General features: G+C 44.4%; 1 protein-coding gene across 3 annotated transcripts in view; it reads left to right on the top strand.

Moving 5' to 3' along the window:
* The window catches only part of RGS11 (regulator of G protein signaling 11), a 169,234-nt gene that overhangs the window by 53,063 nt on the left and 102,671 nt on the right, over positions 1–13,500 (top strand). For all 3 annotated transcript variants that reach the window (XM_029577311.1, XM_029577313.1, XM_029577310.1), the window contains exon 7: positions 6,248–6,324. In XM_029577311.1, the coding sequence (XP_029433171.1) occupies positions 6,248–6,324 (77 nt within the window). The remainder of the gene's footprint in view (positions 1–6,247; positions 6,325–13,500) is intronic.

The raw sequence follows: 13,500 nt of genomic DNA, 5'->3' as shown, positions 1-13,500 counted from the left end.
ATAGAGAGTAGGGCTAAATGGTAAATTTTCCTAATGGAGGTAGGTAAATAGTGGAGTGCCTCAGGGATCTGTTCTGGGACCATAGCTTTTCAATATATTTATGAACGACCTGGAAATGGGAACAACAAGCGAGGTGATCAAATTTGTCGATGACACCAAATTATTCACATTTGTTCAATCAGGATTGTGAATAACTGCAAGACCTTGCACTTAGAGAAGAGTAACCCAAATTATAGCTACACAATCCAAAGTTCCATATTAGGAGTCACCATTCAGGAAAAGGATCTAGATGTCATTGTCAATAATATGTTGAAATCTTCTGCTCAGTGTGCAGCAGCAGCAGCAGCCAAGAAGGCAACAAGATTGCTAGGAATTATTAGGAAATAAATGGAGAATAAAACAGAGAATATCATAATGTCTCTGTATCGCTCCAAGGTGTGACCTCATCTTGAATATTGTGTGCAATTCTGGTCGCCCCATCTCAAAAAAGATATAGCAGAATAAGAAAAGGTACAGAGAAGGGTGACCAAAATGGTAAAGGGAATGGAACAAATCCCCTATGAAGAAAGGCTAAAGAGGTTAGGACTCTTCAGCTTGGAGAAGAAATGGCTGATGGAAGATACGATGGAGGTCTATAAAATACAGAGCCAGTAACTTTGATACTGGCGCGTGGGTGCACGTTTGCTCACATGCTGGCTCATGCTAAAGGACATGGCCATTTTATAATATACACGCATATATATGCACATGGTATAAAATAAGCTGAACACTCATACATGTGCACACAATTTTATATGCACGTGCACATGTGCGCGTAAATGCTGACTGTACCGCATAAGTGGGAAAATTTTATAAGGGACGCGTGCCTTCGCCATTACTAGTTTTCCCAGTTTGTTCCCAGTTTGCTCAGTTAAGGGATAGGACTTCCAGACTCCCCTAGGTTATCAGCTTCCCTTTTTCCCTATTAGCCCCAACCCTTAAAACCCCGTGAACTAGCCTAGTTTTATTTGTTTTGTTACTTACATGCCATCCATAGCAGTAGAAAAGTTGCCCGGCAGGGTACCCCAGGTATGCTTGTATGCACAAATACTTACGTGCACATTTCATGTTAAAGTTCCAGAACGCCCATTTCTCACCCCTTTTTTGGGCTTTCTCACTTGTGCACGTACCGGGAGATAAGTGTGTACATGGGAGGCTTTTAAAATCCGCTCAGTATGTGCCGGCCAGACATACTCGCGTATCTTCTGATTCTGGCACACGCCGGACTTTTAAAATTCACCTATAAGTGGAGAGGAACGAGTAAATGTGAATTGGTTGTTTACTCTTTCAAAAAGTACAAAGGCTAGGGGGGGACACAATGAAGTTACTAAGTGATACACTTAAAATTAATAAGAGAAAATATTTTTTTACTTAACACATAACTAAGTTCTAGAATTCATTGCCAGAGGATGTGGTGAAAGCTGTTAGTGTAACTGTGTTTAAAAAAGGTTTGGACAAGTTCCTGGAGGAAAAGTCCATAAACCATTATTAAGGTAGAGTTGCAGAAATCCACAGCTTATTCTTGGGATAAGCAGCTTGGAATCTGTCTACCCCTTGGGATCCTGGATTGGCCATTGTTGGAAACAAGGTACTGGGCAGCTTTTAAAATTCACCTTTTAGTCTTTCTGGACTTCATGAATCATGTATATAGTCTCATTCCCTTTATACGTGAATTGTATAATCATTAGTCTAATTTCTGAGCATCCATTTCAAAACAAATAATCCTAATAAAAAGTGTATGGGGGCAATTTTGAAACTTCCCACACTGGTGCTAAGTCTCTGGGTATTTTTTACCCAGTGTCTTTGCACCAATTTTCAAAGAGAAAATACTGAGGAGCTTCCCTTTGAAAATTGCCATGGGTACAGAGTGTGTGCAGTCACTTGCATTTGATTTTCTGGCAGATAGAATTTTGCTTAAAATTATGAGAGTAACTTTAAAGCAACCGCCCGGGCACTCCTACATGCACGTATGGGCGCGAGAGCGAACATACGCTGGAATTTTAAAACATATGCGCGCGTTTACTTTAAAATATGCCTTCCGCGCGTATGTATGCTCCTAATTTTAAGCGGTTACTCGAGCAAACATATTTCGCATATCTTCCTTAGGACTTTGTTGGCTTTAACCCATTCGGGTAATCGGATTTTCCAAACGTGCTCGCATGAAGGACATTCCTAGTTTTACCCATTTGTACACCAGTTTGTCCAGTCCATCTCGAGGTCATCCAGACCCTCTGCTTCTTCAGCCCGCACTCACCCTTGTTGACCCAGACCCCTCACCCAGTCGATTTAATCCTAAATCATCAGGAGCAGAAGCAAACATATACAGCTCCCACCGCACGCTATGGCCGCCGGTTTTAAAATACAGATTTGCGCACGCAACCGTTTGCCCTGACCCAGAGCGCCCTTTTCCATACACCCCTTTTTTTTTTTTTGCTCGAGCGCCTGCATATACGCGCGTAATTAGCAGCTTTTAAAATACGCGTGGCTCACATGCTCGTGTATCTGAGCCTTTTAGCGTGAGCAGCTCTTTTAAAATTCGCTCCCAGCGCGATTGTCCTCGGAAAGTGCCTCGGCGTCTAACGATCTAAAGGGCAGAAAAATGACTTCCCTTGATTCCTGGGAATCCGTTGTCTGTAGGACCTGAGAGCCAGGGTGTACGGAAACTGCAGGAAGCAGCGCCTGCGAGTCGGGCTGAATGTAGAAAGCCACAGCCCTCCCAGACTCTGGTCGGGCATTCTGGATGCGGGGCTGGAGCAGGGAAGAGAGAAGGGGGCAGATGAGTTGGGGTGGGGGCGGGGCGGAGGGGATGGAGAGACATGGTCAGGCCCATTTCATTTGATGTTCAGGAGTCCCGGGGATGGGAGAGGGTAGATGTGAGGATTGGGAGGTCTGGTAGGTTTTTGGATTGAAGATTGAGGGACTGGGGGTGGGACGAAGAGGGTGTTTCTTCACAGGATCTGCCCCATAATCTAAGGTGTTATGAAGATAGAGAAGAAGATCTATCTTCAGAGACTTTTAGCCCCAAATTACCCGTGTATTCTGTGACTCCAAGTCCAACTAGTTATATGGATAAGTCTACCCAGGAATCTTATCTGCTCAGCTACTTTTAAAAAAATTACTGTCTATGTATTTATATCATTACAGTACATGTAATATACAGCAGGCAATAATAAAATGGAATTTGTGTGCGTATAACACTGTTTATTGCCCATCCTCTACTTTGTGCACTCTGCTCATCAGAGAAGTCCCTCCTCTCTGCCTTTCTCTACCGCCAGTTCCCGACTCTGTTTTCCATTTGGCTGCGCCGTGTGCTGGGAATAGACTTCCTGAGTTAATGCGTCAAGGTCCCTCCATCTGAAAACCCACCTTTTTGAGGCTTTTCAAGCCTGATTGTCCACTTTCAGCCTCATTAAGTGACTAATTTTAACCATTGCCTTACTATATGAAACTCTCCTTTTGCCCTGTATGTTTGTCCTGATTAGACTGGAAGCTCTATTGAGCGGGGACTCTCTCTTGTGTGTTGTTTGTACAGCGCAGCGTACATTGAGTAGCTCTATAGAAATGGTAAGTAGTAGTTGTAGGCAATTGTATGTATGTCACTGATGCACAGATTTTAGCTGGGCATTTTATAGACTTTACAACTGGTAGGGGAGGCAACAACACGCCTAGCATAGCTTAAAAAAAACGTACTTGCACAGACATTTGGGGCATATCTGTACTTTTGAGGATGCATTAACCAAAGCTTTGATTATTGCAGCAAACCATGCAGGTAAACATTGAGTTTTCTAGACTGCGCATGGTTTGATTATTTACCCCCTAATGTATAAAACAAGGGAATCCATTATAGAGAACTAAAGATGCTGGGATCAATACTAGTATAGCTGATGAGAAAATCTTAGAGAGAGAATTGTAAATTACTGAGGGTGAGATAGCATTAAGGATTCATAATCCATTATATAGACCTAGGTTCCTGGGATCAATATTTGCAGAATTTGTAACATGATCTCTAATACAAAGGAAATGTGCAAGTGGACATCTTTGATTTATTAAAATTGACTTATAATTGGCTTACAAAATATATTTCTAAAGAAATAGATGCAAGATGATTGATGAAATCAATTTTAACTATTACAGATTGTAAACTGATTGAGTTTATATTATGATAGACTTATTTATAACATACTGGCACAATCATTCAATTTGTTTGTAAGGACCAAGCCAACACTGGGTCAAGGAACAATAAGTATTTGTTAAGCATGTCAAGCCAACATATTTTTCTACGACAGAATAACATGCCTTAAATATCAGGGAAAGAAATTGATATGGCATCTTAGTTTCACTAAAGCATGTGATATACCCATAAACAAAATGTAAAATAGACCATTACTTATTTATTTTTATTTTATTTTAAAGTATGTGTAACCTGTTCTATCTCACATTTTAGGCAGGGTACAAAAATATTCATAATAAAAATGTGAACTCCATTTGAGATACATTCAACATACACGACTCACACCATTACCTTCATGCTCTACACCTTGTCCCCCCTAAGGCAGTCCTGTATTTACAAAGACAGTCTAATAGGTCAGTGAATAACCAGCCAATAGCAATCATGGCAATTACCCTCAGTAATTTTTTCCCATACTTAATCTGAACCAAATGCTTGAGTAAATAATAGAGTTTTTAGTTGTAGTTGGAACTGAAGAATACAATTCTCTGATGTTAAATCACCTGGGAGATAGTTCCATAATACTGGGGCCTGCCACTGCAAGTACCCTCGCCCTCGTCTGCAACAGGTGAAGGAGCCATTCTGATGGGACGTCTACTAGACTGCTCCCACTGGATCTCAACACGCATGATGGATGGTAAACCTTCAGAGCTGAACATCAGCACTCATTGCCAGAATCAAAATTTTAAATGATATATGATATTGCACTGTAGCCAATGGAGATCGTTCAAAACACGTGAAATCTGTTGATTTCCAGTTAACACTCTAGCTGCTGCATTCAGGAAACATCACAGCTAGCAGACAAATGTAAACAGCCATTGCAATAGTCCAGACCGGTCATTACCAGGGACTGCAGTACCGTGAGAAAATCACTTTGATTACAAAATGATTTTATTTATTTATTTGATTTATATTCTGCCTTTCTGACATGTCACAGCAGATCAAATTCAGGTACAGAGCCTGAAAGTGAAACTGCTAGAGCAGTTGCCATGATGGCTGAGTGGTCTAAGGCACCTAACTTAAGTGTTCTTTCTTCTTTGTGCTTTGTGTTCTGGTCTCCTGATGGAGTTGTGGGTTTGAATCCCACTTCTGACATGCACTACATGAAGTTAGCATGTGGCTCATTTAAAATTAATTGGAGAAAGTTATTTTTCACTCAACGCACAATTAAACTCTGGAATTTGTTGCCAGAGGATGTGGATAGTGCAGTTAGTGTAGCTGTGTTTAAAAAAGGATTGGATAAGTTCTTGGAGAAGTCCATTACCTGCTATTAATTAAGTTGACTAAGAAAATAGCCACTGCTATTACTAGCAACAGTAGAATGGGATAGTTTTTGGGTATTTGCCAGGATATTGTGGCCTGGATGGGCCACTGTTGGAAACAGGATGCTGGGCTTGAAGGACCCTTGTTCTGACCCAGTATGGCATGTTCTTGATACACTGAGTAGTTACCTGTGGCTCAAGGTCAATCTGAAAGACTTATCAAGGTGAAGTCCACAACGGTGAGTCCTGGGATTGGCAAGATTGACTTTTCTTTGATAACTTGGAAAAAGGCCAGAAAACTGCAACAAAAATAAGAGATGTAGATCACAACTTATAAAGAAAGGCTGATGAAGCTGAGTTTAATTAACCTTGAGAAGAGAAGAAGGTGGGCATAATTTGATAGTGATCATATACATAATGGGAGCAGTAAAGGAATTGCACAAGGGAAGATTTTGGTCAGACATCAAGAAGTTTCTGACAGCTTAGCACTGGAAGAAATTAGTTCAGATGTACTAGAAACTCCATCTTTTAAGGTTTAAGAGCATTTTAGACCTACTACGGTATATGGTGAATGATAACGACAAGGACCATTCGGTCTGAGCATGACTGGTCACGCTTACTGCAGGTGCCCCAGGGCAAAAACATGGTTGAGGGAGCAAGGATGACAAAGGTTTGTAACTGATTGAAAGTTAATATTGTCCTTTGTTTTATTATTTAGGATAATTATAATCTGCTGCACAAGAGGATAAACCACACATGGGATTTTGTGGTGATGCAGGCCCGAGAGCAGCTGAGGTCAGTACTTGTGTACAATTTCACACACTGATGAAAGCGCTTTCAGAGCTCTAGGGACTTTCAGGTCAAGCCAGAGATGGGCAGAAGTGTGTCAAATCAGAGTCACCCTACAGCAGGAAAGCCAGGCAGTGTATGAAAGACAATGCAAGATAGAATTAAAGTAAAAACCCCAGCCTCCAACCTGATTACAGAATGGCCTCTGTATAAAGCACCTTTCTACCACTGGCCTGATTACACAGCACACAGGTTATATGCCCAGGTAGCAGTAGCAGGGGTTGTCCGCGTTACTCGGGTTGGGGGGAGGGGGTTTGCTCTCAGGCTTTGCTGTCCCCTGGATGTTCCTAGCTGCACATTGGGCGCCTTCTTACCAAGCATGGCGGTATCCGGGAGTATCCACAAAAGGAAAACCCAGTGCTGCCTGGAGCACAACACGTAGTAGTGGCCAAGCAGAAGCATCCTAGTGACAACTAAATGCACGCAGCGTTCGCCTCCGAGTAAACAGATTTTTATTTTCCTCTTTATAGCAATTAGCTGCTGTTCTGCGGTTCTCTAATGTCTGGGCCTCAGGTTATTAATTATGCATATCTCCATAAAAAGCAGCTCATAAAATAGTAATGCCACGTTGGCATCCAACCTCGAAGGGGAATATAGAAATGTTCCACTGATTTCTTACTCTCCAGTTAGCAGCAAGGGTGGAGAGGTGAATAGGAGAGGGAGAGAGAGAAAGTTTTTGGACTGTGGTGAGGCAGACTGATGGATAATCAGGGGGCGGGGGCGGGGGGAGGAGCGAAAGGGCACACTTTTCAGTCACCTACTGGCAATGTGCATGGGTGCTATTAATGCAAATATTTTACTTGCATTTTCAAAGGGGAAGCATCAATACCCGTCCTTTGAAAATCTGAATCGAGTGTGTGCGTTAAACACCATCTGCATTGTTTGTGCCCACTCTTTTGTGTGGGTGGCCAAGGGAGGAGGAGGGGGGGGGAGATAGCACGTGCATTTAAAAAATTGTCATGAACGCTTGCTATATTCCTTCTTCGACCTAAACATGTCCAAAGGAACGCCCCTTTTTAATGTGGATCAAAGTGCACATATTAGGGGGCTGATGTAATAAAACCCACACTAAAATCTGAGTTAGATTTCAGTGCGAGTTTTATTTCATGCACGGGTCAAATCCTCAGGTCCCCGCAGGATGCAGGAAGCCAATGATATGCATTTAGACCAGGAGTAAAAAAAAAGTGTGTTAAACTGAAAGAATGCACTCCTTTTGCTCCTGGTCTATTGGCATGCCAATCCGTGCAAACCGCCCCCGCCCCCTTGAGTGGCCCATGGCCGCTAAACCAATGACATAGTCTTCCTCCCTTCCAATGCAGAAACCCTCCCTCTCAGGTACCTGAAGCAAAGGGGTCTGGGGTCCTCCCACCTTTACTTTGCCAAAACTAGCTCTGAAAACTCCCCCACCTCCCCCATGAACCCAGCCGCAGAAGACATTACCTCCTCCAGCTGGGCTGTTTCCTTTCTAGCAGGTGATTCGTCCCTCCACTGACACATGTCAATGAAAGGGCCAATCCCCTTCCAGAATTCATGAAGGCTAGCCTTCTGAAAGGGGATTGGTCTTTTAACTGACAGCTGACAGTGGAGGGATCAATCAGCAGTTAGTAAAGGCATGAATAAATTAATATTACGTGTTGAGCACGTATGTTGAGGTTTTTAAAATAGCATATAGTCAATTATATGCTATTTTACACACGTCAGTGCTATTTTATATGTGCACAACTTTTGAAAATTCACCTTACAGAGCATATTATCTGACCCACTCCAGACTCAGTAAAGGTTGTCAACTGGCTCCATATTTTCTGGACTGGTTAATCCAGTCCTGGTTTTATGCATTTGCTTGTGTGGTCTTGAAGCTTTGATCTTATCTCAGAATAGCCAGACCAGTCCATATATGCAGTAGGAATAAAACCAGGACTAGATCAACATGTCCTGAAAAAAAAAAAAATGAAGCCAGTTGGCAATCCTAGAAATGATCAGCTGCTTTCAGCTTATTTTCCAAGATGACTAATGGGAGGCCTTTTAACACAGTTCTCCCTTTCATGCTGCCATTTTCGCTTCTGATAATTCTGGCTTGTGCTGGGAGTGAAAGAAGAACAATGTGTGAAATGTGAGCTGCCTTACCGTGTCTCCAATGTCCAGGTGGGTGCCGACCTGAGCGCCAGTGATCATCAAACAGTATGGTTTAATTGTTGCGGTCCGGGCCGCGAGGCTCGCGTCCCGGCCCTTACCTTGGAGGTCTTTTCCAGCTAGCACTGAAGCGGAGTCGGATCCTGGGCGTCTCCGTGAGGGAGACGCCATTGCTGGCCAGCCTCTAGGCGCGCGGCTGCCCCGCACCTTTCTAGACAGTTTCCCGCCTGAGTATGGCTCCGCCCCCAGTCTGACATCAGATGCCGTGGGTCTCCACGGACGCCTGATCAGGGCCTTGCAACAGGGTTCCTTCGTTCCCCCATTGCCTCGAGCCTCGGAGTTTGCTAGCGCTCTAGCCACTCCAACCTTGCCTGCCTGCCTGCCGTGCCGGTACTTGTCTTGCTCTCTTGTACCGGCTTCTTCCTTTCCAGCTTGTGCCTTCCAGGGTCCCAGCCTGCCTACAGCCCGAGCCTGGGTCCAGCCTGTCTACAGCCCGAGCCTGGTTCCTGCCAGCTTCAGCCAAGCCTTGTTCCTGTCTGCCTACGACCCGAGCGTGGATTCTGCCAGCTTCAGTCAAGCCTAGTACCTGCCTGCTTCCGCTCCACCAGCCGCTGTACCTGTCCAAGGTCCAACTCCAAGCTTCGCCTAAGTCCCAGCAGTCGGGCTCCTCCCGGGGGAGCTCTGACTTCCAGGGTGAATCTCCTAAGTCCCAGTAGCTGGGCTCCTAAGGGCTCCACCCGGGGGAGTACCAGCTTCCTGGGTGAAGCTGACACCGCCTGCCCGTCAGAGATCTGCCTCCCGGCCTGTCCAGTTGAGAACAGTGAAGTCCTTCCCAAGTCTCTTGCAGGCCGGCCCAAGGGTCCACTAGTCTTATAGTTCACAACATTAATATCGCAAATAGGACACAGAGAGGTCACACAAAGACCCAAGGTTTGAATTTCAAAAATACGAACTTTGTCAAAATGGGGACATACCTGGAGGCAGAACTAGGAGGAAATGAGAGAGGTGGGCCAAACTAAAAGGAGCAATTACAAAGGCAACAAATCTATACATTAGAAAAGTAAACAACAGTAAAAAAAATTAAGAAACCGATCTGGTTTTCAAAGGACATGGCTAATAAAATAAAGGCAAAAAAAGCAGCATTCACGAAATATAAAGAATCCCATAAAGAGGATCCCAGGGAAAAATATCTGGTGAAACTGAGGGAGACAAAGAAAGAAATCAAGAAAGCAAAAAGGGGGAAGAAAGGCTAGCTAAAGAGGTAAAGCGAGGTGACAAAACATTTTTCAGATATATCAGAGAAAGGTCTGAAGTGGTATAGTGAAATTGAAAGGTGGCAAAGATCAGTGTGTGGAGAGAGACGAAGAAGTGGCAGAAATATTAAACAAATTCTTCAGTTCGGTGTTCACTAAAGAAGATCCTGGAGAAGGACCGTCGCTAGTTGACAAGACTGTGGATGGGAGTGGAGTAGACGTAACTCCGTTTACAGAAGGGAATGTATGGGAAGAGCTAGGAAAACTAAAAGTGGAAAAGGCAATGGGGCCGGATAAGGTACATCCCAGGATACTGAGGGACCTCAGAGATGTGCTGGCAGGTCCGCTGAAGGACCTGTTCAATAGATCCCTGGATATGGGAGTGGAGCCGCAAGATTGGAGAAGAGCGGTGCTGGTCCTGCTTCACAAGAGTAGAGCAGAGAGGAGGCTGGAACTGGATCAAGTAAGAGCGCTAGGTGTGATCTACTTTGATTTCTGCAAAGCTTTTGATACGGTCCCACATAGCAAACTTGTGAACAAAATGAGAAGCTTGGGAGTGGATGCCAAGGTAGTAACACGGATTGCAAACTGGTTGACTGACAGGAGACAGCGTGCAATGGTAAATGGAACCTACTCTGAAGAAAGAACGATGTTAAGTGGAGTACCACAGGGATCGGTTTTGGGACTGATTCTGTTTAATATCTTTGAACGACCTGGCAGAAGGGATAGAAGGTAAAGTTTGTCTATTAGCAGTTGATACTAAGATCTGCAACAGAGTGGACACGCCTGAAGGAGTAAAGAGAATGAAAAGTGATTTAAGAAAGCTTGAAGAGTGGTCGAAGATTTGGCAGCTGGGATTCAATGCTAAGAAGTGCAGAGCCATGCATTTGGGGGTCTGGTAATCCAAATGAGCTGTATGTGATGGGCAGTGAAAGACTAATGTGCACAAACTGGGAGAAGGATCTTGGGGTGATGGTGTCTGGTGATCTGAAGGCGGCAAAGCAATGTGACAAGGCGATAGCTAAAGCCAGAAGAATGCTGGGCTGCATAGAGAGAGGAATAACCAGTAAGAAAAAAAAAAAAGGTGTTAATGCCCTTGTACAGGTCCTTGGTGAGGCCTCACCTGGAGTACTGCATTCAGTCCTGGTGCTTGTATCTCAAAAAGGATAGAGACAGGATGGAGGCAGTCCAGAGAAGAGAGACCAAAATGGTATGGGGTCAGCATTGGAAGACTTATGAGGAGAAGCTGAAGGATATGAATATGTACACCATGGAAGAGAGGAGGTGCAGGGGAGATATGACACAGACCTTCAGATATCTGAAAGGTTTTAATGATGCACAATCGTCAAACCTTTTCCATTGGAAAGAAATCAGTAGAACTAGGGGTCTCGAAATGAAACTCCAGGGACGAGGACTCAGAACCAATGTCAGGAAATATTTCTTACGGAGAGGGTGGTGGATGCCTGGAATGCCCTTCCGGAGGAGGTGGTGAAGATGAAAACAGTGAAGGGATTCAAAGGGGCGTGGGATAAACACTGTGGATCCCTAAAGGCTAGAGGATGGAAATGAAGAAATTGCATGGGGGTAACTGGGGGTAACTTGCGGGGGTGGCAGTTGCTGCCCTTAACAAATAACAGTATCAAGGCTTAATGCAGCTCCATCATTACTTCATCAGCAGTGGGAAAAGGGGAATTGAATTCAGACAGCAACTAATGAGGGCCCCGACTTTTACAGTTTGGAGAACAAATAAACATGGGGTTAATTTGCTGATGCGGCTTTTACTACCCTTAATCATTAAGCCTGATACGTTTGATGCAGCTCTGTCATTGCTCCCTGCTTCCACAGCAGGGGTTAGGGAAAACTGGATTCGGACAGCATCCGGGGGCCCTGACGTTTACGGTCTGGGAAACTGATAAGTATGAGGGTAACCTGTCCAGTGCAGCAGATACTGGCATAAGCTTGCTGGGCAGACTGGGTGGCTCATTTGGTCCTTTTCTGCCGTCATTTCCATTATTCTGTGTTCTGTTTGTTACTGTGGGGTGTTATAACCTCACTTTTGTGTTGAAAGGTGATTTTTCATTCCGTCACCATTCACCAAAATGGCCCCAAATTATTGTTCGTGTTGGGTTTTTTTTTTTGTTTGTTGAAGGTTCAGACTGCTTATAGCCCTGACAGCCTGCCAGATTTCAGAAAAATACCAGAACTCTCTTGAGATGGGATCAAAAACACAGAAACTTTTATCTTTACAAATGTAACGTTTTTCTGTGTTTGCTTGTCTATTTTCCATTCGCTCAGAAACAGCTGAGAATTAATTGTAAAACCTTTCCCATGTCTTTGAAAGTAAAACACAAAGCAGTGCTTTTTGGTGTGCTTGAAATGGACACCACTGGGCAGTTCTGAGGAATATGTCTGTGAGGGCAATTTTAGGGCACCGCACACAGCGGGAAGGTCTGCGTGTACCTTCTGCACGCAGACCTTACTGCTACTTTTACATGTGATTATATGCTCATGGATTAGCTTCGGAAATGCTAGCGCCAAGCCCTCTAGTGCGCACACAAGTGGTGTGTAACTGCTGTGTGAAAAAGCACGCACAGTTTGTGTATACAATTCTGGTCACCGCATCTAAAAAAAGATATAGTTACGATGGAGAAGGTACAGAGAAGGGCGACCAAAATGATAAAGGGGATGGAACAGCTCCCCTATGAGGAAAGTCTGGAGAAGAGACGCTGAGGGGGATATGATAGAGATCTTTAAGATCATGAGAGGTCTTGAACAAGTAGATGTGACTCGGTTATTTGCACTTTCAGATAATAGAAGGACTAGGGGCATTCCATGAAGTTAGCAAGTAGCACATTTAAGACTAATCAGAGAGAATTCTTTTTCACTCAACGCACAATTAAGCTCTGGAATTTGTTGCCAGAGGATGTGGTTAGTGCAGTTAGTGTAACTGGGTTCAAAAAAGGTTTGGATAAGTTCTTCAAGGATAAATCCATTAACTGCTATTAATCAAGTTTACTTAGGGAATAATTGCATCAGTAGCATGGGATCTTCTTAGTGTTTGGGTAATTGCCAGGTTCTCGTGGCCTGGTTTGGCCTCTGTTGGAAACAGGATGCTGGGCTTGATGGACCCTTGGTCTGACCCAGCATGGCAATTTCTTATGTTCTTATTCCCGACTCAGCTCCGTCCCCCTCCCGGAACACTTGAAAGGACACGGCTAGTCAGGTTATGGGCACACTGGTACGTGTACGCCGCCAGGCTTGTTTTCAAAGTGGCTTTGAGAATTACCTGCGGCGCCGAACACCTAAAACGTGTTTTCTAAAGACAAATGCATTAAAGCACAACCTGTGATGTGTGGCACATCTACAGGAGCAAGTTCCCAGGTGGTGAGAATGGGGACTTAGTTTGAAAGCTGAGATTCAGGGGCCATGGCTGTCTGGGGCTGGCTGGGATTAGGGTTCAAGCTCACAGCAGATGTGGCCTGGGCTGGATCCTGGGACGGGAGAGGGAAGACATCTGTCACTGCCGTAGCGGGCCCTGCACCCCGAAGGAGTTGCCTGAGGGCCAGTCTTAGGGGAGATTTCCTTTCTGGCCTGGGAGGGCGTGTCGAATGGGCTGGCGAGGGGATGGCAGGGGATTTAAGGCAACATTTAAACAGCTTGGATTCTGAGCATCTGCAGCCTAAAGATGGGGAGGACAGTTTTAAAAGCAGTTTACCTGAGTTTAACTGGGTAGACCGCC

This window comes from Rhinatrema bivittatum, chromosome 14 (genome assembly GCF_901001135.1).
Source record: "Rhinatrema bivittatum chromosome 14, aRhiBiv1.1, whole genome shotgun sequence".
NCBI lineage: Eukaryota > Metazoa > Chordata > Amphibia > Gymnophiona > Rhinatrematidae > Rhinatrema > Rhinatrema bivittatum.
Note: the sequence above shows the minus strand (reverse complement) of the source record. Positions and strands in the feature narration are given on the sequence as shown.